A 27,473-nucleotide genomic window follows, 5' to 3' on the forward strand; every position below is an offset into this window, starting at 1 on the left:
CACACAGTCTCCTGCCAGTTTCCTCCCATCAACTTTGAGCCACAGTTCTTAATTTCAAGTATGTTCAATAAAAATTAAAGCGGGTGTCCACACCAGCTACAGAATTTCCGGGGCCAAAATAAAAAGGTGGGACCCATTTTTCAAATTGTCTTAAGTATTCCAAGATGGCAGCAACAGAGCAGTAAACCAATATGGTGCCCATGCCAAACCAACATGCCATGGGGTCCCGTGCCACTGCACAGGTCACATGCTTGTGAAGCCAGCCCTGGCCAGGGTAGGCACATTTGTCTCATGTCCTTCCAAAGACTATAGGAGTTTTAAAATAAAAGCACACGTACTGGTTGTAAAGAAAAACCCAATGACAACAGCAAGAACAAACCAACACACCTATTCCTTAGGTTTCCACTGTGAAAACTGGTTCCCTTTATAATTTAAATGGGAGAATTCTCTCTGACATGATCATAATTGGGTGATAATAAGCAGGTCAGCAGCAGAAGAGACTAAAGGATAATACTCACCATTTCCTCCATCAACAACAGCATCTCCTAAGTCAAAGTCATCCCCTAAAAGAGGGGAAAAAGCAGTTAATACCAAATTCCAGAGAGAAACAAGGAAGGAATGACCTCGTGAACAGATCAAAAACACGCCACAGCCCCACATTCCTAAATACTTTTCTGAATATCAGCTTGACCACGATCTCATTAGAAAAAGTGAATTCCTGACCATTTTTACATCACTATTCTCTCAGATAAAAAGAATAAAAAACAGAGAGACAGAGACAGAGAAAAAGCTAGGAGAGAAGCTCTCAGAGGAGGGGCAGCGGGGAGAGAGAGAGAAATAATTTATAAATGAGTTGTGTTGCCTGGACCAAGTTGAAATTCCAATTCTGCCTTCACATGATTTTCTCCTGTTGACTCCCCATCCCTTCATCCTCTCCTCCCAGGTCCTAACAACTTTGGAAAGGTAGACCCTAAGAGAAGGGACAGACGACTGTGATCAGATTTAGGCTACAGGGTGTCTAAAACGTGGCTCTAGCAACCCTATGTGCTCCGCAACTGATTGGACAGTTCACCATGGCCTCAGAACTTGTCTTCTAGTATGAAGAATGATTTTGAAAACCCAACTAAGATGGAGGAACGGTTGCTGGCATCCACCCAACAGCATGTACTGAGCCATCCTGAGTCACGTATGGGAATTTCCAGTCCCTTCCTCAAGGAGACTATGATAGTATAAATTCAGACGCTCAGCACCTACTCATTGGTGCTATCTGCACGATTGCTTAATTCAAGGATCTGGGGACACGGAGTCCCTTTGCTCATGAGCTGACACCCTAGACAGGAAGCCCAATAATGAAGTGGAGCTATTAATGTTTTATATTAGAAAACTCAGAAGTGCTAAGACAAGACAGCGTCTCAGCTGTAAGACACTGATGCCGTAAGTTTTGGCATCATTTTTACTCTGTTTATCCGCCAGTGGGGTTGACCCTTGGGCAATTCCATCACCTGGCCCTTGTTTCTGACTTTTGTTTGAAAGAACAGCATTCACGGCCGGGCGCAGTGGCTCATGCCTGTAATCCCAGCACTTTGGGAGGCCAAGGCAGGTGGATCACGAGGTCAGGAGATCGAGACCATCCTGGCTAACATGGTGAAACCCCGTCTCTACTAAAAATACAAAAAATTAGCCGGGCGTGGTGGCGGGCGCCTGTAGTCCCAGCTACTCAGGAGGCTGAGGCAGCAGAATGGTGTGAACCCAGGAGGCGGAGCTTGCAGTGAGCCAAGATTGCGCCACTGCACTCCAGCCTGGGCAACAGAGTGAGACTCCATTTCAAAAAAAGAAAAAAAAGAAAGAACAGCATTGAGAACAAATGAGGTGTGTGCCCACAGGTTGAGAGATGAGTTCACTTGTTGGTCATTATGGGGGAGATCTCAGCACCAAATGCTCTCTCTCCCAGGAAGTTGAAATCTAAAGACACAGGCCAGGCATGGTGGCTCATGCCTGTAATCCCAGCACTTTGGGAGGCAGACTGCCTGAAGTCAGGAGTTCGAGACCAGCCTGGCCAACATAGTGAAACCTCGTCTCGACTAAAAATACAACAATTAACCACGTGTGGTGGCTGGTGCCTGCAGTCCCAGCTATTGAGGCAGCTGAGGCAGGAGAATCACCGAACCCCAGAGGCGGAGGTTGCAGTGAGCCGAGATCACACCACTGCACTCCAGCCTGGGAGTCAAGAATGAGACGCCATAAAAAAAAAAAAAAAAAAAAAAAAAAAAGGGAAGAAAATCTAAAGACAGAGTAACTCAGACCCTTAGACTAAAAGCAACGGAGATGTTGTCCAAATGGCCCCAAAACATTTCACATCAGCAACCATTCTCTTACCGGAATCACTACATGAAATGCAACATCATAACACAATTCCAGTATTAACTATTAACCAGACTCCATCCGGAGCACTCAAATCACTTCTCTCTTCTTTCTAGTTGCCTAAGTCCTGTCCTGCTGTCAGAGAAAATGATTTGCTCTTTTTCTTTGCATACTAGGAACAAGCCCTTCTCACCAGCACTCGGTTTCTTGGGGATTGCAGTGGGTTTCTTGTCTTCATTGCCTAAAGAGATAAGACATTTCAGTCAGTAAAAGTTGCAGCTGGGAAAACAAGTGTCAACTCTTTTGTGGTTAAGGATGTTTCATTTTCTTGGAAACAGTTGGAGAATGTTTTTAGCATTGTTTTTTCTCACCAGCCCACATTGAGCTGAGGTTTATAGGACGACTCTTGAGCCCAGAAGACAGGCACAGAGGCTGCCACCAGCCATGGTTTCCACAGAGACCAGGAGCCCCTTCTCCACTTCTTTTTTCGAGACTGAGTCTTGCTCTGTCACCCAGGCTGGAGTGCAATGGTGTGGTCTCCGTTCACCACAACCTCTGCCTCCTGGGTTCAGGCAATTCTCCTGCCTCAGCCTCCCGAGTAGCTGGGCTTACAGGCGCACGCCATCACTCCTGGCTAATTTTTTGTATTTTTAGTAGAGATGGGGTTTCACCACGTTGGCCAGGTTGGTCTCGAACTCCTGACCTCAGGTGATCCACCCACCTCGGCCTCCCAAAGTGCTGAGATGACAGGCGTGAGCCACCATATCCAGCCCTTCTCCACTTCTTGACATTGAATGGGACTGTGACTGAGACGTAAGCCAGGAAGGCAGGAGAATGGCAAAGTTAGGAGAAAAACTGCCCTTTCAGAGCCCGAGATCTATGCATGAGAAGGAGAGACACCGGACTGATGGCTGAAAGGCTGTTCATGTTTCTCATATGAAACACACTTTTGGCTCCGGCAGGCCTCTGCCTAGGCTGCCCCCTCTGAGAATGGAAGCCAATCAGGGAAATCAGGGGGAGGTTGTAGGACTAAGGGCACCTCCCGCTGCAGGGAACGGCTGTTCCCAAGGGCCAAGAAGGGGTAGGTGGTCAGGAAAGAGATGATCCCCATCAGCACTGTTTCCGCTCAAACCATATGCACTGCACCACATGACATAAAATTAAAAGCTGGCCAGGTGCAGTGGCTCGCGTCTGCAATCCTCTCACGCTTCAGCACTTGGGGAGGCTGAGGTGGGAGGACTGCTCGAGCCCAGGTGGTCAAGGCTGCAGTGAGCCAAGATCCCAACACGGCACTCCAACCCGAGCAACACAGCGAGACCCCGTGTTGCTCACTGTACCAGGTGAGGTGGCACATGCCTGTAGTCCGAGCTACTCGGGAGGCTGAGGTGGGAGGAGTGCTCGAGCCCAGGTGGTCAAGGCTGCAGTGAGCCAAGATCCCAACACTGCACTCCAACCCGAGCAACACAGCGAGACAGTGCCTCAGAAAAAAAAAAAAAAGTAAAACATAAAAAAGTGAAGGGGTAGCCGGGCTCAGTGGCTCATGCCTGTCATTCCAGCACTTTGGGAGGCCAAGGCGGGCAGATCATGAGGTCAGGAATTTGAAACCAGCCTGACCAACATGGTGAACCCCGTCTCTACTGAACATACAAAAACTAGCTAGGCATGGTGCTGCATGCCTGTAATCTGTAATCCCAGTTACTCGGGAGACAGAGGCAGGAGAATCACTTGAACCCGGGAGGCGGAGGTTGCAGTGAGCCGAGATCGTGCCACTGCACTCCAGCCTGGGTGACAGAGAGAGACTCCACCTCAAAAAAAAAAAAAAAAAAAGAAGAGGGCTGTCCTGAGTTGAAGAGCATTCCTCCAAAATCCACACCCACCCCAAACCTCAATAGGTGATCTTATTTGGAAACAGGGTCTTTGCAGTTGTAATGAGTTAAGATGAGGTTATAATAGATTAGGATAGGTCCTAATGACTGGTGCCCTTATAGGAAGGAAATTTGGATATATGGAGACACAGGGAAGAGACCAGTGTTCACAAAGGCAGAGCCTAGAGTGATACAGCCACAAGCACAGGGATGCCTGGAGCCCTCAAAAGCTGGGAGAGGCAGGAAGGATCCTCCCCTAGAGCCACCAAAAAGAACTGGCTATAACTGTAGTGGACTGAGCAGTGGTCCTCCCAAAAGATGTATCTACATCCTAAAGCCTAGAACCTGGTAATGAGACTTTATTTGGAAATAGGGTCTTTGCAGATGTGCTTAAGAGAAGGATCTTGAAATGAGATCATCCTGGAGTAGAGTGGCCCTAAACCCAATGACAAGTGTCCTTGTAAGAGAAAGAAAATGAGACACAGACACAGAGGAGGAGGCCCCACGGAGAAGGAGGCAGAGACTGGAGTGATGCGGCCACAAGCTCAGGGACACCTGGAGCTCCCAGAAGCCAGGAGAGGCAGGAGGGACCCTCCCCTAGAGCCTCTAGAGGGATCATGGGTCTGTCTACACCTTGATCTCAGACTTCTGTTATCCAAGTCTGGAAGATGATAAATCCCTGTGGTTTAAGCCCCCAGTTGGTGGCACCTTTTTATGGCAGCCCCAGAAAACAAATACAAAGGGATGACAAGACCCAGAAGCTGACAGAGTGATAAGACGGAATTCCTTCAATTCCTTTTCCCATGCCCTTCACCGAGGGCTCTGCGTGAGGAGCGGGAGGCAGGAAGAGCTGCAGAAAAAGGAAGGAGTGGCCCCATGGAGAGAGCGGGTGCCCATTTTGAGAGGGCGGACACCAGGACTGGGCACCGCTCTCTCCTGGGGACCTCCGTGTGCTCACCACCTCCTCTAGCCCCTTCCCCAAGCGCCTGGCAAGTTTTTGCTTGGCCTCTGACCATCACAGGAGTGTGAATTATTCCACCAGGGTGGTTCGTTTATCTTAACGAGGGCATCTTGCTTTTCCTCGTCATCTGAGTCTAGTTTTTATAATAAGGCAGGTGGACACATACAGGCGGACCTCCTTCACCGCACTTTGTCTTAAGGTGCTTTGCGAATACTGTGTGTTTTACAAACGGAAGCTCTGCAGCAACCCTGTGCCAAGCCAGACTCCTGGCATCATTTTTTTCCAACAGCACGTGCCCCACTTCCTGTCTCTGTATCTGCATTTTTTAGCAATAAGGTATTTTCAATTAGAGTATACTGTTTTTTTTTTATTTTTTATTTATTTATTTTTTTTTGAGACGGAGTCTTGCTCTGTCGCCCAGGCTGGAGTGCAGTGGTGCGATCTCGGCTCACTGCAAGCTCTGCCTCCCGGGTTCACGCCATTCTCCTGCCTCAGCCTCCCAAGTAGCTGGGACTACAGGCGCCCACCAACACGCCCGGCTAATTTTTTGTGTTTTTAGTAGAGACGGGGTTTCACCGTGTTAGCCAGGATGGTCTCGATCTCCTGACCTTGTGATCCGCCCGCCTAGGCCTCCCAAAGTGCTGGGATTACAGGCTTGAGCCACTGCGCCCGGCCCAGAGTATACTGTTTTTAGAAGTAATGCTACTGCATACTTAATAGACTACAGTTGAGGGTAAACATAACATTTATATGTACTGGGAAGCCAAAAATTGCTATGACTCCCGTTATTGCGGTGGTCTAGAATCTAGCTGGAAATGGCTGGGATATGCCTGTATATACACTATGTTAACATAAAATATTGACGGGATTTTAAAAAATGATGTTGATACTCACCAGGAAGGGCATCAGATAAATCGAAATCATTATCTAAGAGAGAAAAAAAGAGTCAACTTAGAAACAAGAAAAATAAAAATAAATTTGAATATTATAGAGATAAAAAAGATATGCGATTTTTCTGACTTTTTGTGATATTTAAAACAGCAACTTAAAAAAATTACAAGGTGCTGTGATTTCTCTTCTCATTCTAAATATTCACTTCCATACCTAAAAGTAAGAATATGTTAGCCTAGGTTTTAAATAAATGATGACCTTCAAGCTTAGTAGAAATTAAAACAGTGGAAAAACATGATCATTTGGTGTATTATTCTTAAAAGGCTGTTCCTTTGAAACAGATGAATAATAATTTTGAATATATACTGAAAAGAACATGGGGGACAAAATTGTCCCTTTTTTATTGGCAACTTTCCTGTAATTACAAACCAAAATATAGTAGAAACACTAGACAACCCAGAAAGACACATGCATTATGCATTAAAAAAAAAAAATCTCATGGAATCCCACAGAATGAGGAAACTGTCATGCTGCATTATTGATAGGCTATCCTGTTTCTACAGTCTTTAATTACAACAATTTCAATGCCACTTCAACGTGGCTGGCCATCTCTGGCGCATTGAAGAAAAGCCAAATACAGGAAAATTTGGAAAAGTCGACTTGGACTGTTTGGTCAACTGGAGGAAGAGTTACGATAATCGTCAACATCCAGCATCCCCACTCCTCAGCACCAAAGGCGTACAACATCTCTCAACCGCCAGGAAGCACCTGGCGGTGGGTGGTGAGGGGTCCAAGAACAGCCCGCAGGAGCCCTGTGAACACCGGAAGTGTGTCCAGCTCCACAGCAGGTGCAAACGACCGGGCTATGCTCCTGCGTGTATAAATGAAGTGTGCATGTATATGTCACAGGGGTGTGTGTGTATGTGTGTGTGCGTGTGCATGTATATTTGGGCATTTGCAGTGCACATGTATGTATTTGTGGGTTTTGTGTGCATGTATGGGGTGTGTAGGTGGGTTCTGTGTGTGTATATGTGTATGTATGTGTTGTGGGTGCATATATGCAGGTGCATGTATGTGTGGGTTTGTGTATGTGCATATGTGTAGGCATGTTTTGTGTAAGTGTGGAGGTGTATTTTGTGGGTTTCTGTGTGTGTTTTTTGTGTGCATATGTGTCAGTGCATGTTCATGTGGGTTTGTGTGCACATATGTAGGTGTGCATAGTGTGTAGGTGTGTTTCTGTGTGCCTATGGATAGATGCATGTATGTGTGGGTTGTGTGCATGTGTGTAGGTGTTATGTGTGCATATGTGTAGGTGCATGTATATGTGGGTTTGTGTGTGTATGTGTAGGCGGGTGTAGTGTATGTGTTTTTCATGTGCATGTGTGCAGCTGCATGTGTGCATGCATTTGTGTGTGCATGTGTGGGTGTGTGCATTTGTGGGTTTGTGTATGTGTAGGTGTGTGTAGTGTGCAGGTGTGTTTCCATGTGTGCATATGCATAGGTGCATGTATGCATGTGTTGTTTGTGTGCACACGTGTAGTTGTGTGCACGTGTGTGTATGGGTAGGTGAGTATAGTGTGAAGGTGTGTTTTGAGTATGTGCATACAGGTAGGTGTGTCCATGTCTGCTTGTATGTCTGTGTGTGTGTGTGTGTGTGTGTGTGTGTACTCATGGCTGCGTGTGTGTTTTTTGTGTGTGTCAACAATAAGTAGAAAGTAGACAAAACCCTCAGAACAGCTCTGTGGGCCACATGCCGGCAACCAGGGTGGAGTCGTTTCCACAACCTCAGAGCCCTGAAACGGCTGTTTCCACAACAGGACATTTGCCAGACATCATAAATGCAATTACAGCTCCTCCTGCAGCACATGGCAGATCTTTAGACGGTAGCAAGGGACGATCCTACTGACCCGGAATAAACCATAAGGCATGTACAGACACACCCATATATATGCATTCATGTTCATGTTTCCATAGAAAGCTGTAATTGTATTTTTTGAAGTTATATTATTTTTTCTTTATTTACATCTTACCTCGCCTATTTATTTATGGTGCACACAGTTCAAAGCTACTGTCTTAGGCATTTTCAAGTATGCAATGCATTCTTACGAACCACAGTCACGCTGAGTACAGTAGACCCCTGAACTTATCTCTTGCTATCTGATGGAAACGTTGTACCCTTTACCCATCATTTCCCCACATTTCCCCCACTCCCTCACTCCCAACCCCTTGGTCACCGCCATTCCACTCTGCTTCTATGAGTTCAATGATTTTAGACTCCACATAAGTGTGTCTGGGTCAGACGGTATTTGTCTTTCTGTGCCCGGCTTACTGCACTTCACATTATGTCCTCCAGTTCCATCCATGTTGCTGCAAACGGCAGGACTTCCTTCTTTTTTCGAGACAGAGTCTCACTCTGTTGCCCAAGCTGGAGTGCGATGATCTTGGCTCACTGCAACCTCCGCCTTCTGGGTTCAAGAGATTCTCCTGCCTTAGCCTCCGGAGTAGCTGGGACAATAGGCGCCCGCCACCATGCCCAGCTAATTTTTTGTATTTTTAGTAGAAATGGGGTTTCACCATGTTGGCCAGGCTGATCTTGAACTCCTGACCTCAGGTGATCTGCCTGCCTTGGCCTCCCAAAGTGCTAGGATGACAGGCATGAGCCACCACACCCAGCCAACCTCCTTCTTTTTTAAAGCTGAATACCATTCCATTGTGAATATACCCTATTTTCTTTGTTCACTTAATAGCTTTATTGAGGCATAGTTTACATAGCATGAAAGGCACTCATTTTCAGTGTGCAAATGAATGACTTTTAGTGAATGTACAGAGTTGATATAGCACATTTTCTTTCTGCATTCATCCCTTGATGGGCTCTTCCGTTGACTGCATGTCTTGGCTACTCCGAGTGGTGCTGCAATAAACATGGCAGGGGAGTGTCTCTTTGACATACTGATTTCCTTTCCTTATCCCAAATAAATATATATATATATATATATATATACACATATACACATACTACATATATATACACACACTATATATATACACATACTATATATACACATACTATATATACATACTATATATACACACATACTATATATACACATACTATATATACACACACATACTATATATACATACTATATATACACATACTATGTATATATACAAATTATATATATATACAAATTATATATATATATATAGAGACTTGCCCTGACTTGCTGGGAATACCCTGAAGGTTTAGAAGTCATCTCTGGGGCCGGACGCGGTGGCTCACACCTGTAATCTCAGCACTTTGGGAGGCCAAGGTGGGACGATCACGAGGTCAGGAGTTCGAGACCAGCCCAACCAACATGGTGAAACCCCGTCTCTACCATAAATAAAAAAAATTAGCCAGGCGTGGTGACACGCACCTGTAATCCCAGCTACTCAGGAGGCTGAGCCAGGAAAATCGCTTGAATCCGGGAGGTAGAGGTTGCAGTGAGCAGAGATCATGCCACTGCACTCCAGCCTGGGTGACAGAGGGAGACTCCATCTCAAAAAAAAAAAAGTCATTTCTACATATCTTTATATGTAAATACATTAGTAGAGGGACTGCTAGATCCATTCATAACTGTTTCAATTTCCTCAAAACTCTCTTCCCGGAAATGACAGTGCTTCCTTGAAGGCTTACCTTTGTTAGTGCCTCAGCGGTAGACATGACTTCTAAACGCTATGGGCATTCCCAGCAAGTCAGGGCAAGTCCCCACCCCCTCCACCCCAACAAAGAGATTCCAAGAGGCCACAATGTATTCTTTAGCAAGAAAGACATACTCTTTAGAAAGGTAGAAGGACTTAGTAATAAGCAGAGAGAACTGTCAGAATGTTAAAGAAAAAAAAAAAGCAGCAGCAATGACAAAAAAACCCCACACATGTGAAAGTAAAATACAGATATTATTTTATGTGTAACCCTTCTTATTTCTGTAATTTCACCCTCATAAACAGAAGATGATCACAGACACTGTCACTAAAGAAACAAAACAAAGCAAAATAGGACAATCCCCTTAAAGTGACTCATCCTTCCCAAGCTTCAGGAAATACTCAGAAACGGCAGTCAAGGGCGTACGACACTCGGAAGGTTTCTAAGACCAGAGTCTTGTCTTCTCCCACTCCTTGCTCACAGCAGAACCCAAGAAACTCTGGTGTCACGAGGTGGCCTCCAAACCCCAACACACCCCACGGCCGGAACACAGTGGTAAAAGTAGGAACTCTCCTCCCAGGCTCCATCCCACACCCTGCGCTCCCATGCCCAGCTGCCTGACACAGAACACGCAATCCTAGCATGAGGACTGCTATATATTTCTACGGAAAGGGCATGTCAGGTGCAAAATCGCAGGGCACAGGGAAAACACAGTATGATCTCAATGCTTCCCTCACATGGGAAATGTCACATGTAGTACATTTTTTTTTTTGAAAGACCCTCCTGGCTTGCTGGGTTTTTGCATCTGTCCCTGGCCTTAGGGGGGCCATTTGCCCACCCAGGTGTCCCCAACCTTCCCCCAACCACCTTCGGGTTTAGGTCCATGCTTCTTGCTGGGCGCCTCTGCGTTCAACAGCTTTTCATGTGCTCTTTGCAACCAAGCCACATTTTGGATTTTTTTCCAATGCAGGGCCTGGGTATACGTGTGCATGTCTATGTACATGCATATGCATGTGTGGATGTGCTCATGTGTGCATGTGTATTTCATATATGCATGCTCATGCATTCATGTGGTTTCTGTGTGTGCATGTTTGTGCTCATGTGTGTATGTGTGGGTGTATGGTGTGGGCACACGTGCATGCATATATGTATTGCATTGCATGTGTGTGCACACGTGTTTTCATGTGCATTGATGTGAGTGTGCTGAATGCACACCTGTTTGCATGTGTATATGTGTACGAGTGCACTGCATGACTATCTGTGTGCATTTGTTCATGTGTCTGTGTTTGCCTGTGTGCTTGTGTGCATATGTGTGAGTGTGCTATCTGAGCACACACCTGTGTGCATGCATATATGTGTGTGCATGTGCATTGCAGGAGTATGTGCATGTGCTTGTGTGTTTTCATGTGTGCTCATGTGATGTGACTTGCTGTGTGGGTGCACATGTGTGCATGCATGTATATATGCATGGCATGAGTGTGCATCCATGTGCGTGCCTGTGTATGTGTGCATGCACATGTGTGTCTGGTGTGTGTCCACGGCCTGCCACCTCCCCAGCCCAGCTTGTCCCTCCCATCCTCCTCCATCACCCTCAGAGTCCACCAGCCTTTTCCTCCATATGACTTCCCTGGTCATAGCCACTGAGCTGGGACCAGGTGTCACTTAGAAGCTTCCTCCTTTTCTTGCTACACCTGCCCTCAGAGGCCACAGTGACGATGCCCTGGCTCACTTCATGTTCCTCCCACTGACCCCAATGTCCCCATGGACCCCACACAAACCCAGTAACAGGGGAGGGCACAGGCCCTCCTGCCACCAGTGTCACCCCCAGGCAACCCTGGATTGCCAACTTCCCCTCTGCTTCAGGACTATGGCTGACGTCACCACTGAGTGCCCAAACCCACCGCTCCCCGGACCCCAAGCTCAGCCGACGGGGGTCCAAGACAACAAGTCTGAGAGTGGGTGGCAAAGGACACAGTGTGCCCCTCACGCCCTTCTCCCCTTCTCCCACCCTCTGCCCTTGGCCCCAGTTCTTGGAGAACTCACCTCAGCCCCGCACTTGGAGCTTGTCTTCCATTCTTATCTCTGTGCTGTTTCTACAGTTTTTAATTAAAACAATTTCAGTGTCACTCCAGGATGTCTGAAGGACAAGGACACCAGAGGAGAGACAAACCCAAGCATTCTATCATCGACCTTGGGCCCTCGACGTCAGCTTCCATCGCTCAAGGCTCTGCCGGTCCGTCCCCTGCCTCCAAGGTCTCCTTTCTCCCAGATACAGAGTCCCACCCTCACCATCTTCTCTTCGGGTGACTAACACTTAAGACAGCTCCCCAAACACCACTCCACAGGGAGGAAAGGGAGGTGACCAGCTCTCGATTTCATATAGATGGGGGCACCCTGAATCACCCATAATCAGACGTTCACTCCCTGGTGGAATCTGGTACTGCAGACACCTCTGAGGCTAATCTTCCAGGTGTGTAAGGGACGCAGTTCCCTATGTATGTGAAGGGATGCAGTCCCTCAGGTGTGTGAGGGAGGCAGTAGGTGTGTGTGAAGGGATGTGGTCTCCCAGGTGTGTGTGAGGGAGGCAGTCCCTCAGGTGTGTGTGAGGGAGACAGTCCTCCAGGTGTGTGAGGGATGCAGTCCCCCAGGTGTGTGAGGGAGGCAGTCCTCCAGGTGTGTGAGGGATGCAGTCCCCCAGGTGTGTGAGGGAGACAGTCCCCCAGGTGTGTGAGGGATGCAGTCCCCCAGGTGTGTGAGGGAGGCAGTAGGTGTGTGTGAAGGGATGTGGTCTCCCAGGTGTGTGTGAGGGATGCAGTCCCCCAGGTGTGTGAAGGGATGCAGTCCTCCAGGTGTGTGAGGGAGACAGTCCTCCAGGTGTGTGAGGGAGACAGTCCTCCAGGTGTGTGAGGGAGGCAGTCCCCCAGGTGTGTGAGGGAGGCAGTCCTCCAGGTGTGTGAGGGATGCAGTCCTCCAGGTGTGTGAGGGAGACAGTCCTCCAGGTGTGTGAGGGAGACAGTCCCCCAGGTGTGTGAGGGAGGCAGTCCTCCAGGTGTGTGAGGGAGGCAGTCCCCCAGGTGTGTGAGGGAGACAGTCCTCCAGGTGTGTGTGAGGGATGCAGTCCCCCAGGTGTGTGAGGGATGCAGTCCCCCAGGTGTGTGAGGGAGACAGTCTTCCAGGTGTGTGTGAGGGATGCAGTCCCCCAGGTGTGTGAGGGAGGCAGTCCCCCAGGTGTGTGAGGGAGGCAGTCCCCCAGGTGTATATAAATGGATGCAAATGCACGTGCTATTGGCTTGAAGCCTCATGGGGAAGCAAACGCAATGAATGATCATCAGTCAGTAGAGGAATCTGTGTAAATGAAGCCATCGTCTCCTAACTCAGTCCACTACTCTATTTCCTAGGACTCATCTCCCAATTCATCACATTCCCTGGGCTTTCAGATGGTAGGCAAGAAATTGTGGACTCACAGCAGACACCCCCACTTTCCTTTTTGCTCCTGAAAACGACCTCCGGGGCTAAAAATGTGAAGAAAACACCATCAAAACCCACCCAGCAGGAGTTGCAACCACGCCCTCAGAGAAGGAGCCTGGTGGAGAACTCAGGTGCCCGTGTTGAATGTTGACAGTGCTCAGCTTCTCTGCAATCTGCAGAGACCAGACCCTCAGCAGAACCCCCTACTGCCACTGCTGTTTCCACCCGGCCCTCTCAAAGCTCCAGATGTTTCGGGGACAGGGTAATGGCTCATCAGAGCAAGGCAGAACGGAAGACAGATGGCATGAGTCAGTCTGACAAGACACTTTCTACTGATTCAAACCATGTTTACTTTTTCTCATTAGCCAGGCAACTCAAAAGACAGGATGAACCCAGAGTGAAGTCCCTGGGGCCATATGGGGTACGTGAGTTCCTCCGAAACGTGACTAAGGCTTGCACAATGTAGGAATGACCTCAACCGTGGCAAACGCAGGAAGAGAGCCGGTACCTGGGTTCTCTTTTTTCTGTTTTTATTTCTTTTCTTTTCTTTTCTTTTTTGAAGCAGAGTTTTGCTCTGTTGCCCAGTACAGTAGCACGATCTCAACTCACTGCAACCTCCACCTCCTGGGTTCAAGTGATTCTCCTTCCTCAGCCTCCCCAGTAGCTGGGACTATGGGCATGTACCACCACATCCAGCTAATTCTTGTGTTTTTAGTAGAGATGGGGTTTCGCCATGTTGGCCAGGCTGGTCTCAAACTCTGGGCCTCAAGTGATCTGCCTGCCTTGGCCTCCCAAAGTGCAGGGATTACAGGTGTGAGCCTGTAAGATAACACTTGGGTTATCTTAAACCCCATCATCACACCATTCAGGTGTTTCACATAAAATTAAAAATTAGCCAGGTGTGGTGGCACCCGCCTATAGTCCCAGTTACTTGGGAGGCTGAGGCAGAAGAATCGCTTGAACCTGGGAGGTGGAGGTTGCAGTGAGCCGAGATCGCACCACTGCACTCCAGCCTGGGCCACAGAGTGAGACTCTGTCTCGAAATAAATAAATACATAAATACATAAATTAAATAAAAATAAAAATTAGGCAGTTCCAAGATTCCTATAACTTTCAGATTTTCATAAGAATAACACAATCATTACATAGTAACAGCAGTAGCCAGGGACATCATTTAAGCAGTGCTCTGTGTGTGCCTACAGCTTTCTCAATAATGCCGTTCATCTCCATTAAGGGCGGGAGGATGAAGACCCCGCCACTGGCCTGGCTGTCCCTGTTGGAAAATGTCCGATTCACTCAGCCCCAGCATCACCCCGGGGTGCTCACCCCTGCTGCTGGCCACTCCAGTACTCATCTGCTCCTGCTGGCTTTCCACGCCCTTTTCCAAAGCCCACTAAACACGTAAACTTTCAGGACACTGTAGAAAAGGAGGAGGAGGAGGTGCAGAGGGCACATGTGTGCTCTTTACTCGCTGCCGAGTCCTTTGATGCCAAGCAAAGGCAAAGCGTTCTTTTTTTCGTTTTTTTTTTTTTTGAGACGGAGTGTCTCTCTGTCGCCCAGGCTGGAGTGCAGTGGCGCGATCTCGGCTCACTGCAAGCTCCACCTCCCGGGTTCACGCCATTCTCCTGCCTCAGCCTCCCAAGTAGCTGGGACTACAGGCGCCCGCCACCACGCCCGGCTAATTTTTTTGTATTTTTAGTAGAGACGGGGTTTCACCGTGTTAGCCAGGATGGTCTCGATCTCCTGACCTCGTGATCCGCCTACCTCGGCCTCCCAAAGTGCTGGGATTACAGGCAAAAGCCACTGTGCCCGGCTCTTTTTGTTTTGTTTTTGTTTTTGTTTTTGGAGGTCGGGTGGAAGTAGTCACATGGTCTGCCCCTAAAAACTTTCATTCTAGGTTTGGGGGGCCTCGGGAAGGGTCCCCAACCTGGAGATAACTGTAGCTCAGAATGTTGCAAGAGAAAGTGCCTCCACAATGGAGCAAGCACCAAAAGTCCTCCTGTGTGGGAACAGCAGGAGGCAGCTGACACATTTCATTTTACTGTTTCATTCAAATGGTCGAAACACCCTTATTTTTCTGTTGCTAAAAACCGAATCGCTCTGGAAGTATTGTCCTCTTTTTCAAGATGTGTCATTTAACACCAGGCAGACGATCGGTCACAGGATACAAAGTCTCCATGAGACAGGAGAAATACCTTCAGGAAAGCTCAGAGACACCATGGCGACTGCAATCAGTAACAATGGCTTCAATATTTGAAAACGACCAAAGGAGCCCATTCTGAATAAGTGTTCTCACCACACACAAAAAAGTGCTGGAAAGTCTGTGAGGTCATGCATATTTAAATCCATTTCACCATGGATACATACATCAAGACACCATGTGCAACCGCATAGATACAATGTGTATTTGTCAATTAAAAGAAATAAACACATCATTAAAAAAACCTGGCTCTGAGATCTTACCAAACATATTGTAAAATTACAGAAAAGAGCTTAATAGTGTCATAAATAGTTTCAGGAATACACCAGAGTGTCATAGTCTCAGAAATACTCCAGTGCTGGGTCCAGCTTCCCGTCAATAACAGGATGTATGCCAGTGACTGAATATCTGAGTACAGAAAACACGATGTGCCAGATTACAGACAAGTGCAAGGAACTCCAAGTTCACCAAACACCCTACACTTTAGATTTAACCGCTGAGTCCAGCACAATCTGTTCACCCCATGGAAAGCTATGAACGCAGTGGGTGATAGTGGCCGCCGGGCCCTGGAAACATTCTCTGCTGGTGAACTATGGAAAGGAAAGGGCTTCATGTCTTTAGCAGTAGTTAAACTCGTTTTTCTGTCTTCTTAGCTTGAAAATTATATCTAGGTGGCCGGGTGCAGTGGCTCACGCCTATAATACCAACACTTTGGGAGGCCAAGGTGCGAGGATCGCTTGAGCCCAGGAGTTCAACAGCAGCCTGGGCAACATGATGAAACCCCGTCTCTACAAAAAATGCAAAAATTAGACAGGTGTCATGGTGCACACCTGTGGTCCCAGCTACTTGGGAGGCTGAGGCGGGAGGATGGCCTACGCTTGTGGAGGTTGAGATTGCAGGGAGCTGAGACTGCACCACGGCACTCCAGCCTGGGCAACAGAGAGAGAGAAACCCTGCCTCAAAAAAATAGCCAGGGCGTGGTGGCTCACTCCTGTAATCCCAACACTTTGGGAGGTTGAGGCAGGCAGATCATTGAGGTCAGGGGTTCGAGACCAGCCTGGCCAACATGGCAAAACCCCATCTCTACTAAATTAGCTGGGTGTGGTGGCGTGTACCTGTAGTTCCAGCCACTTGGGAGGCTGACGCACAAGAATCTCTTGAACTTGGCAGATGGAGGTTGCAGTGAGCCAAGATTGCGCCACTGCACTCTAGCCTGGGTGACAGAACGAGACTTTGTCTCAAAAAAAAAGAAAGAAAAGAAAAAAGAAAAAAAATCATATGCAGGTGGTTAAACTGCATATACTTCCTTGTCTGGGGTGGCCTAAGGTACAAGGTAACATCTCAGCTTCATCCTAGCTGGGACGATGGCACAAGGGTGTAGACGGGACAGGACAAGCTCTTTCCTGTAATTTTACAATATGTTTGGTAAGAAGTGGGAAACTTTCTTTTGTTCTTGTGCCATAACTCTGGGAATGTCCCCTGAGCTACGCCAAGTTTTACAAGAGGCCAAAGAATGGTGTGAATGTTTGGGCTGGGCTGAGCACGCCTCACACCGGCAGTTCTCAGAATCGCCCTGCGAGGGACCTGGGGAGACGTGGAATCCTGGGTCTCACCCCCAGACATTTTCACTCTGTGGTCTGGGGTGAGGCTCATGAGCCTGCATTTTTAACAAACTCCAGGGTGATGCTGAAGGACCCCACCTTCAGGAGTTCTGAGGCTCAGAGGACAGCAAGGCAGGGCTGCTCGGGGTTCCGTGCTCTCCGTCCCTGTCACCCCTTCCACAGGCAGATGCTAGCCCAGATCCCATCCCTACAGGAAACTGAGTCATAACCCCCCAAGGCTAACGTGGAAACACTGGAAACTGACTTAGGGGCCTCAGCACTTTTTCCAACTTCATCCCAGCCACTCCCCGACTGCTGATCTCCTTTCAAAGTGGTCTCTGCCCTGCAGTTTTGGGCTAGCTCGAAATAACCCCTCCGCCGGTCCCAGCTATTAGCCCTGTGTGTCTCTGTAAAATGATGTGAGGCCAAGACACACACACACACACACACACACACACATTTAACAGCTCGGTTTGTTAATTACAGCTTTGTTATTCAAAGTAGTTACATTTTATAAAGTCTCAGCGAACACTGAATTAGCGAATAGTGAACTATTGCTCCCAGGTAAAGACAGGTTACCTTCCCAGAGGTCATCAACCAATCACTACCTAGGCGCGTTTTATGTGGGTTTCTGTTTAAAGACACCGTAGTGAATAGACATTGTGGAGTCACTCACATTGATCTCGAAGCCAACAGCACTATAACTTGTGCCTAAATGATGCTCATCAAATGTGTATTTTCCCTGTGAGACCATGCCAGCTTTCCTGTACTTGGGGACGCTAGGTAGCACGTCAGCACTGACTTGGGGATATTTGAAAGAGCAAAATCACTGACAAGCAGCACGAAAACACAAAACACAGGACACCAAATAGACCTTGCAAAGAACCCTGTTGACAGTATGAGCTGGCCGGAGAAGGCAGGGTCTGGCTTTGTTGAACCTCAGCTGAGAACATGTGCTATTGAGAAGCTCAATTCTGGCCCGATGCGGTGGCTCATGCCTGTAATCCCAGCACTTTGGGAAGCCAAGGCGGGTGAATCACTTGAGGCCAAGAGTTTGAGACCAGCTTGGCCAACACGGTGAAACCTCGTCTCTACTAAAAATACAAAAATTAGCCAGGCATGGTGGCTGTAATCCCATGCCTGTAATCCCAGCTGCTTGGGAGGCTGAGGCAGGAGAATCACTTGAACACAGGAGGCGGAGGTTACAGTGAGCCAAGATCATGCCACTGCACTCCAGCCTTGGTGACAGAGGGAGACTCCATCCAAAAAAATAAAAAATAAAAAGTTCAATTTTTTTGCTGTTCTGTGCATGAACAAAATAGCCGAGGGTAAGGAGAAGAACATTAAGGGTAACTATTAGGTCCTGGGTTTAATACCACAGTGATGAAATAATCTGTACAACAAAACCTCATGACACATGTTTACCTAAGTCACAAACTTTCACATGTATCCCCGAACCTAAAATAAAAGTTTAAAATAAAAAAAAAATTAAATGCCAGGAATATTGATGTAGGGATGACAAATACATTTTAGCAAGTAGGCAGGTCACAAATACAGAATCCCTGAATGATGAAGATTGCGTGTACATAGGTTAAAACAAGTGAATAACAGTATTTCTCATGGTGTCCAAAATATATCATTGTCTTTCTCAGAAAATTTAAAATCTCTTCCCCTCTGCAGCATCTCGTGAATTTGATTGTTACACCATGGGACTGATACAGGGGCATCCTGGGGGTGGGGTAGTGGGAGGGGGTCACAGAATTTGGGCCCCTCGTCTGCCTCACTGGATCCTCTACGTGGCCATGAAAGCCCATTCCTTCTTTCTGAACCTGGAAAATTTATATTCACCCCTCAAGGCCCTGGGAGAATGTCACCTTCTCCAGGAAGCCCTCCGTGATCCTCTCCCTAGCCAACCTGAAGCGCTTTCTCACAAGCATTACCAGAGGCGATTTGTAAGCACATTTCAGTTTAAGGAGCACAGCTCCAGACCCCAGTTCTCAACTCCAACAGCAAATTACACACATCTGTGGGGTTTTCCTAAGTCCTGATGCCCAGGCTAATTAAATCAGAAACTTTCCAAGGTGAGACGCAGGCATCTATATTTTAAAGCCTACCCATGTGATGCAAACGTGTGGTCAACTCTGCAGGCAGGGACCTGTTACAGATTTTAACTTCCTTAATATCTCTTAAAATCGCTTGTGTCTTCTCTTCTATCTCCGCTGACTTATCCAGGCTCTGCCAAAAACAGCCCCAGCCCCTCCCACCTGTTCTCCATGCTGTTACCCAAAGACCGGCCTTCGGCAGGTTCAGTGTCCCTCCACAGCTGTCTGCATCAAACCCTTCAGGGGAGCTTAAATCTGCACTCCTCAGCAATGGCAACAGAGGCTGCCCACCATCTGGCCCCTGCAGCTCCTCTAGCCTGAGATGAACTGCAGCGGCCCCATCACCACTCTTACTGCTTGTCTACCAGGCTGAGACACCCTTCTTCTTCCTTACATCTGGCTTCCTCTGCTCATTCTTGGAAGCTCAGTGTCCAGGGAGGGCCCCTCCCGGGAGAACTCTCTCTGACCCCCTGAACAAGTGTGGTCCCTGCTCTGTGCCTCCAGACATCCAGGCCTTCCATCCACAATGGTGCTTTTATGCCCAAATTGATGCCCTGGTTGTTACCTCCAAGGCAGAGAACAAAAAACAGGGACCACAGCAAATAGCACCAATAGTACATTTAACTTCAACCTATGTTGGCTGAAGGAATACATAAGAGAGCCATGGACTGGGAGGGTGGATGGACAGGCAGGTAATTGGATGGATGGGTGGGTGGGTAAATGGGTGGATGGATGGATGGATGGATGGATGGATGGATGGATGGATGGATGCATGCATGCATGCATGGGTGGGTGAGTGGATAAATTAATGAGTGGGTGGATGGTCGGGTGGATAGCTGGATGGATGGATGGGTAGTTGGGTGGATGAGTGGAAAGATGGGCAGTAAGGGGATGGATGGAGGTACGGGTGGATAGGTGGATGGATGGTTGAGTGGATGGATGAATTTAGGTGGGTGAGTAGGTAGGTGGATGGGTAGTTAAGTGGATGAGTGGGTGGGTAGATGGATGGAGGTATGGATGGATAGGTGGATGGATGGTTGGGTGGGTGGATGGATGGGTGGGTGGGTAGGTGGATGGATGGATAGATGAATGGATGGATGGATGAACAGATAGGTGGATGGATGGATGGATGGATGGATGGATGGATGGATGGATGGATGGATACATGAATGGGTGAATGGATCAATGGATGGATGGTAGATAAGTAAATTGATGAAAGGATGGGTGAATGGATAGATGAGTGGATGGTGGACAGATGGATGTATCAATTGATGAGTGGCTGGATGAACTAAAAGGATGGATGCATGGATGTATGCATGGATGGAAAGATGAATGGAGAATGGATGGATGGATGGACAGGTGCATTAATGGATGGATAAAGGAATGGGATGATGGATGGATGGATGGATGGATGGATGCATGGATGGATGCATGGATGGATGGACACATGGATGAATGGATGGATGGGTAAATGAATGGCAGGATGGGTTGATGGATGGATGGATGGATAAATGGAGGATGCATGGCTGGATGGATGCATGGATGCATAAATGGATGGGTAAATGGATGGAAGGACACATGGATACCTAGAACACGGAGACCCTGAGGAGCTGGAGAGGCCTCAGTGACTGGTCTGAGACAAGTTCACCACCAGGATTCAAGGAAATTCTCTTCCATATCAAAATGCCCATCACTGATTCAGGACATTCTCCTCCCCTTCAAGTCACACTAGTGGTGAAGGCAGGCATCCCTCAAGGTCCACAAGGCCATGTCTGGGGAGCTCTGTTCAGCCCACGCATGCAGCCACCAACTCCCAAGCCCAGCAACCCCTGTGCCCAGGTCTCGCCACCAACAGAACTCATGTCCACATGCATTTTTCCCCATGCTGACCACGTGATCACCAGCAAGCTCCTGAACTCTCTGACCCCAGTGTCTTTATCTACAAAAGGCCCATGAGAAATATCTTAAGGGCTCACTGAAGATGAAATAACAAACTGAATGCTCTTGGAAATATGTAATCCATGGCTGGACGGATTCACATCCGAGAAGCAGTCGTGGGAAATCTCACGTAGGAGGGAAGAAACAGAATATCCAGTAAAATAACAATGATTCTTGACAACTCAGCCACATATGAAGACCCTCCGAGGGGCTTTTTAAAAATTCCTAATAGCGGATATAGTGGCTCCTGCCTATAAACCCAACACTTTGCCAGGCCAAGGCAGGTGGATGGCTTGAACTTGGGAGTTCAGGACTAGCCTGGACAACATAGGGAGACCCTGTCTCTACAAAACATGAAAAATTTGGCTGGGTGTGCCAGCTCACGCCTGAGGGAGGCTGAGGCAGAAGAATCACTTGAACCCGGGTGGTGGAGGTTGCAGTGAGCCAAGATTGCATCACTGCACTCCAGCCTGGTGACAGAGCGAGACTCTGTAATTTTTTTTTTTTTTTTTTTGAGACGGAGTCTCGCTCTGTGCCCCAGGCTGGAGTGCAGTGGCGCGATCTCGGCTCACTGCAAGCTCCGCCTCCCGGGTTCACGCCATTCTCCTGCCTCAGCCTCCCGAGTAGCTGGGACTACAGGCGCCCGCCACCACGCCCGGCTAATTTTATTTGTATTTTTAGTAGAGACGGGGTTTCACCGTGTTAGCCAGGATGGTCTCGATCTCCTGACCTCGTGATCCGCCTGCCTCGGCCTCCCAAAGTGCTGGGATTACAGACTTGAGCCACCGCGCCCGGCCGAGACTCTGTAATTAAAAAAAAAAAAAGGCTGGGTGCAGTGGCTCACGCCTGTAATCCCCAGCACTTTGGGAAGCCGAGGTGGGCAGATCACGAGGTCAGGAGTTCAAGACCATCCTGGCCAACATAGTGAAACCCCGTCTCTACTAAAAATACAAAAATTAGCCAGGCGTGGTGGTGCACGCCTGTAGTTCCAGCTACTCAGGAGGCTGAGGCAAGAGAAGCGCTTGAACCAGGGAGGCTGAAGTTGCAGTGAGCCAAGATTGCACCAATGCACTCCAGCCTGGGCAACAGAGCAAGACTCTGTCTAAAAAAAAAAAACAAAAAGAAGGAAGAGAAGAGAAGAGAAGAGAAAAGGAAAGAAAAGAAAAGAAAAGAAAAGAAAGAAAAGGAAAGAAAAGAAAAGATTAGCCGGGTATGGTGAGGCGCACCTGTGGTCCCAGCTTCTTTCGAGGCTGAGGTGGGTGGGCTGCTTGGACCCAGGAGGTTGAGGCTGCAGTGAGCTATGATTGCACCACTGCACTCCAGCCTGGGTGACAGAGCAAAATCTTGTCTCAAAAAAAAAAAATTAAAATTAAAACGCTTAACACGTCTATAAACCAGACTACCCAGGTAACCCTGGGCAAGAGTGACATTTTCAAGCTTCCCGCAATGGGGCCAAAGCTGAGAACCTCGGATCTAGGTCAGCAAGAGCTACTGGAGGGTGGTCAAGCAGGTTTGTGTCTGAAACCGTCACTCAGAAATCAGGAATGCAGGAGGAATGGGCATCACAGTTACTGGTGTGTTTTTAGCCTGGACTCTGTAGGATTAAAATATGTCCACCAGCCTGGGCAACAGAACGAAACCCTGTATCTACAAAAAAGATAAAAATTAATTGAGTGTGGTGGCATGTGCCCGTAGTCCCAACTACACAGAAGGCTAAGATGGGCAGATCACCTGAGCCTGGGGGTTCGAGGCTGCAGTGAGCTGAGATCACACCACTGCACTTCAGCCTGGGCGACAGAGTGAGATCTTGTCTCAAAAAAAAAGATTGCAGGCTGAGCATGGAGGCTCACGCCTGTAACCCCAGCACTTTGGGAAGCTGAGGCGAGAGGTTTGCTTGAGCCCAGGAGTTCAAGACCAGCCTGGGCAATGTAGTGAGACTCCGATTCTACAAAAAGATTTAAAAAATTAGCTGAGGATGGCACATGCCTGTGGTCCCAGCTCCTCGGAAGGCTGAGGTGAGAGATTCACCTGCACCCAGGAGGTCAAGACTGCAGTGAGCTACAATCGTGCCACTGCACTCTGGCCTGGGCAAGTCTAAAAAAAAAAAAAAAAGAAACAAAGAAAAAAAAAAAGATTGCAAGCCACCGCCCGGTGATATGTTTATCATATGATGAGTGTCTAGGAGCTTGTGGTTTAAGAGTGGAAACCACTTCCCATAGGTGGCTGTAGCTGTCCATCTTGTCTATTGGATGCTCTGTTAGTCCCAAAGGACCACAGCCTCTTGAGTAAAGACCTCAACACAGGGGGCCTCTACCTTCATTGCCACCTTGGCACGGTCTCAAAAGACAGGTGTTCATATCCATCTCCTGCTTGCCCAGATCCAAATCCCTCCCTGTCCTGCTATTCTGTGAGTCTGCATTAAATGCCTAACACTTCTGAGTGTTCAATTGCTGAAAACATTTTGTGCTGAATTCATCGAAGACAGCCCTGTGTTAATTCATATTTAGAACCCAACCCATTTCCCCCAAAAGAAGACAGCTAGCAACAGCAGCAGAAGAGGCCGACTGGCAATATTTGGGTTCTGGCAGTAGTTATAAAATCTCTATGCCTCCAAGTCCATTGGCCCTAAAAGACAATGCAGTGTGTTTTTTCTTGTCATCATTCCAGTCCATCGTGTTCCTGCAGAAACGAAAGCTCCTTCTGGTCAGCATCCCCTCGTAGATCAATGCTTGCCAGGGTGCATTTGGACAATAATTTTGCAGGGTCAGGCAAAGCAGAAACAAACAAGAGTCAGGCTACCCGGGCGGGCTCAGGTGTCGCTGATGAGTAATGCCTGCAGAACCCCTGGAATGTAACAGCTCTGGCCAGTCTGCTGCCTCCTCAAGAAGGGCTGTTAGCTCAACCAAATACATTATTATCAGCTTTTAAACAGCGCTTTGGAGCAACAGCTTTATTCCCCGAAAAGCTGCAGAAAATCATACTCTTTCAGGTGATTCTCAAAAACAGGGGACCCAGCCCAGCCCACGACACCATTCAAAGTTGAGAAAGCAAAGTGAATTAAAGGGGTTTGCAACCGCTTTCAGACTCATCCAGCTGCCGTCCACAATGATAAACATGTATCAGATCTCAGCCCAGCCCACCGGGACACAGGGAGCGGAACAAAAGCTTCGCCCATGCCACTTCTTTGGCCAGGTTTTCCATGTACCCTGTGGGCGTTTTCTCCTCTCCTCTGTTGAATTTTCTTCTTTGCAAGGCGGGTGGCTGCAGGCTACTTTCACAGCCCACTTGAGAAACACTGGTTTGAATCTGACTCTGGGGGAGAAGAAAGGAAGTTTCTGGTTTCCTGCTAAGCGGAAACTTTAATACCATGACTAGGAGACCGTACAAGGCATGGTGGCAACCCTGAGTCATATTAAAACAAAGCCGAAAAACACACCCATGCACCATCTCCTCAAAACTCACCAAGGAACCAAGCCAACAAAGAATACTGAACAGGAAATTCAAGAAGAGGAAGTTCTTCTGGTCTCTAGAGATGTGAAAAGACACTATCAGTTGGACAAATGGAAGTAGAAATGTTGGTGAGCTACCATGTTTCAGCCAAGAGACTGGGATAAATAAAAAAAGAATACACTTTGGGAGGCCGAGGCAGGCGGATCACCTGAGGTCAGGAGTTCGAGACCAGCCTGGCCAAGATGGTGAAACCCCGTCTCTACTAAAAAAAAAATACAAAAATCAGCCAGGCGTGGTGGCGGGCACCTGTAATCCCAGCTACTCAGGAGGCTGAGGCAGGAGAAACGCTTGAACCTGGGAGGCGGAAGTTGCAGTGAGCCGAGATCGCGCCATCGCACTCCAGCCTGGGGGACAAGAGCGAGACTTCATCTCAAAAAAAAAAAAAAAGAAAGAAAGAAAGAATATCAGCAAATCCTCAAGCCCTGGACAGCCTGCAGCCTGCAGCTACACCAGCAACGACGAGACCACATTCACGAGCAATCTGAACCCCTCCTCCCCAACTGGGAGAACAGAGGTGAACCACGGAAGACAGCAGAAAATCCACATGGGCCTGGACACGGAACCACAGGACTCAGAATGAACAAGCTTCACTAACCAGCCTTTCTCTGACATTTCGTTGCTGCCCCTGAAGACTCAAAGTCCTTTGTCTTCCTCTGCCAGTTCTCTAAAAACGGACTGTTCTTGCTTGAGGATACTAGAGCAGCTAGAATCCAAGCCACTTCCTTGAAAACTACCCATTTCTAGGTATCTCCCATGTATCGATGAAAAACGCATGTTAATAAAGTTTGGTTTGTTTTTCTCTGTCTTTGGTTACAGGAGTCCCTTCCAAATAAGAACGTAGGACAGTTCATTTTAAAAATGATTTTTCAGGTGGCTCACACCTGTGATCCCAGCACTTTGGGAGGCCAAGGTGGGCAGATCACTTGAGGCCAGGAGTTCGAGGCCAGCCTGGCCAACAGGGTGAAACCCCGTCTCTACTAAAAATACAAAAAATAGCCAGGTGTGGTGACATGTGCCTGTATTCCCAGCTATTCAGGTGTCTGAGGCAGGAGAACTGCCTAAGCCTGGGAGGCAGAGGTTGCAGTGAGCCGAGATCCTGCCATTGCACTCCAGCCTGGGTGACACAGTGAGACTCTGTCTCAAAAAAAAAAATATTTTTTTTTCAGTCTAGGCAACATAGCAAGACCCTGTCTCTACAAAAAAATTTAAAAGTGGCCAGGCACAGTGGTGTGTGCCTGTAGCCCCAGCTACTGCGGAGGCTGAGGTGGGAGGATTGCTTGAGCCCAGGAGGTGGAGGCTGTAGTGAGCCCTGATTGCACCCCTGCACTCCAGTCTGAGCAGCAGAGCGAGACCCCACCTCAAAAAAATATTTTTCAGCCTGGTCAACATAGTGAAACCCCATCTCTACTAAATATACAAAAATTAGCCATATATGTGGTGCATGCCTGTAGTCCCAGCTAATTGAGAGGCTGAGGCAGGAGAACTGCTTGAACCTGAGATGGAGAGGTTGCCGTGAGCTGAGATCGTACCACTGCACTCCAGCCTGCACAACAGATGAAAATTCCATCTCCAAAAAAAAAAAAAAAAAAAAAGACTTTTCCTCTTTTGCACCCCTAAAGACACATGGGTCTTATTTCTTACTGTGTCTATAAATCACAAAGGACATGTTAATTCTTTTCCCCTCAAGTAACAAGAGTGATCAAAAAAATTTTCAGCAGGACTGAAAACCAGCACAAGGTCCACGTGGCTACTGAGAAGTCTATCTCCCTGGGGGAAGATATCTAAGTCCGAAAACATTCCAGACAGTATCCATGAAATCCCGCCAGGATTCCTAAATGCTGAATTGGGAAAAGTATTGTATGAGCTGCATTTCTTTCTAAATGACAGCATGTACCCACCATAAGACCTTCAGGAAGAAAAGTGATTTCCAGACAAACAATCATTTACTTGAATACCTCCAAAGTGTAAAGATATGTATTTGTCTCTAAATGAAAACTCTGTCTCATACACAGAGAAAGGAGAAAGAGCTAAAGCAGGAAGTTTTTTTTTTTCTTTGAGACTGAGTTTCTCTCTGTTACCCAGGCTGTAGTGCGGTGACATAATCTCAGCTCACTGCAACCTCTGCTTCCTGGGCTGAAGTGATTTTCCCGCCTCAGCCTCCTAAGTAGCTGGGATTATAGGCGCTCACCACCACGCCCGGCTAATTTTTGTATTTTTAGTAGAGTCGGGGTTTTGCCATGTTGGCCAGGCTGGTCTCGAACTCTTGGCCTCATGTGACCCACTGGCCTCGGCCTCCCAAAGTGCTGGGATTTACAGGCCTGAGTCACCGTGCTCGGCCTAAAGTAGGGAGTCAAATGCAAAGCAATCAACTTTTACCAGAGCCAAATGCGCTGGTGGAAAATCAAGGCAAACTTGCTGGATGATAAAACCCACTTCCTCTGCCCAGAAACATTCTCCTAATAACTTCCACACACACCCACAGGGGCAGGAGACAAGAGCTCCCGAGAGAGTAAAAAAAAAAAAATGAAGCCCACGCTTGCCCTACTGGGGCGAGGGAATCCTGAAGAGGCCTGGTATTGTTCAAGAGATGTCGGTTCCGTAGGTGTTTGGAGTTTTTCAAACTGCACAGGCCGCTGTGCCGTAGCCCGGGGGCAGGGGGTGGCAAATCAGCCTTTGCCATTGAACAGTGATGCATTGGATGTGTGCTACTCTACGGTCGGGGACGGGAGGCTCCTAACTGCAGGGGCAGCCCTGCATCAGAGCATACATGCAACTCCCAAGCCCTCCTCAGGATTTTCCGCCGTCAACACCATTGGCAACTGGGACCAGATAAATTCTTTGTGCTGGAGGCCATCCTGGCCCTTGAAAGATTCTGAGCAGCTTACCTACGC

General features: G+C 48.0%; 1 protein-coding gene across 3 annotated transcripts in view; it reads right to left on the reverse strand.

The window, feature by feature from the left end:
* The window catches only part of CD99 (CD99 molecule (Xg blood group)), a 51,312-nt gene that overhangs the window by 21,181 nt on the left and 2,658 nt on the right, over positions 1–27,473 (reverse strand). For all 3 annotated transcript variants that reach the window (XM_032756527.2, XM_032756526.2, XM_058434771.1), the window contains exons 2-4: positions 6,082–6,114; positions 2,555–2,602; positions 519–563 (exon numbers count right to left, since the gene is read on the reverse strand). In XM_032756527.2, coding sequence (XP_032612418.1) covers positions 519–563; positions 2,555–2,602; positions 6,082–6,114 — 126 coding nt within the window. The remainder of the gene's footprint in view (positions 1–518; positions 564–2,554; positions 2,603–6,081; positions 6,115–27,473) is intronic.

This window comes from Hylobates moloch, unplaced genomic scaffold, assembly GCF_009828535.3.
Source record: "Hylobates moloch isolate HMO894 unplaced genomic scaffold, HMol_V3 SCAFFOLD_46, whole genome shotgun sequence".
NCBI classification, from domain to species: Eukaryota; Metazoa; Chordata; class Mammalia; order Primates; family Hylobatidae; genus Hylobates; species Hylobates moloch.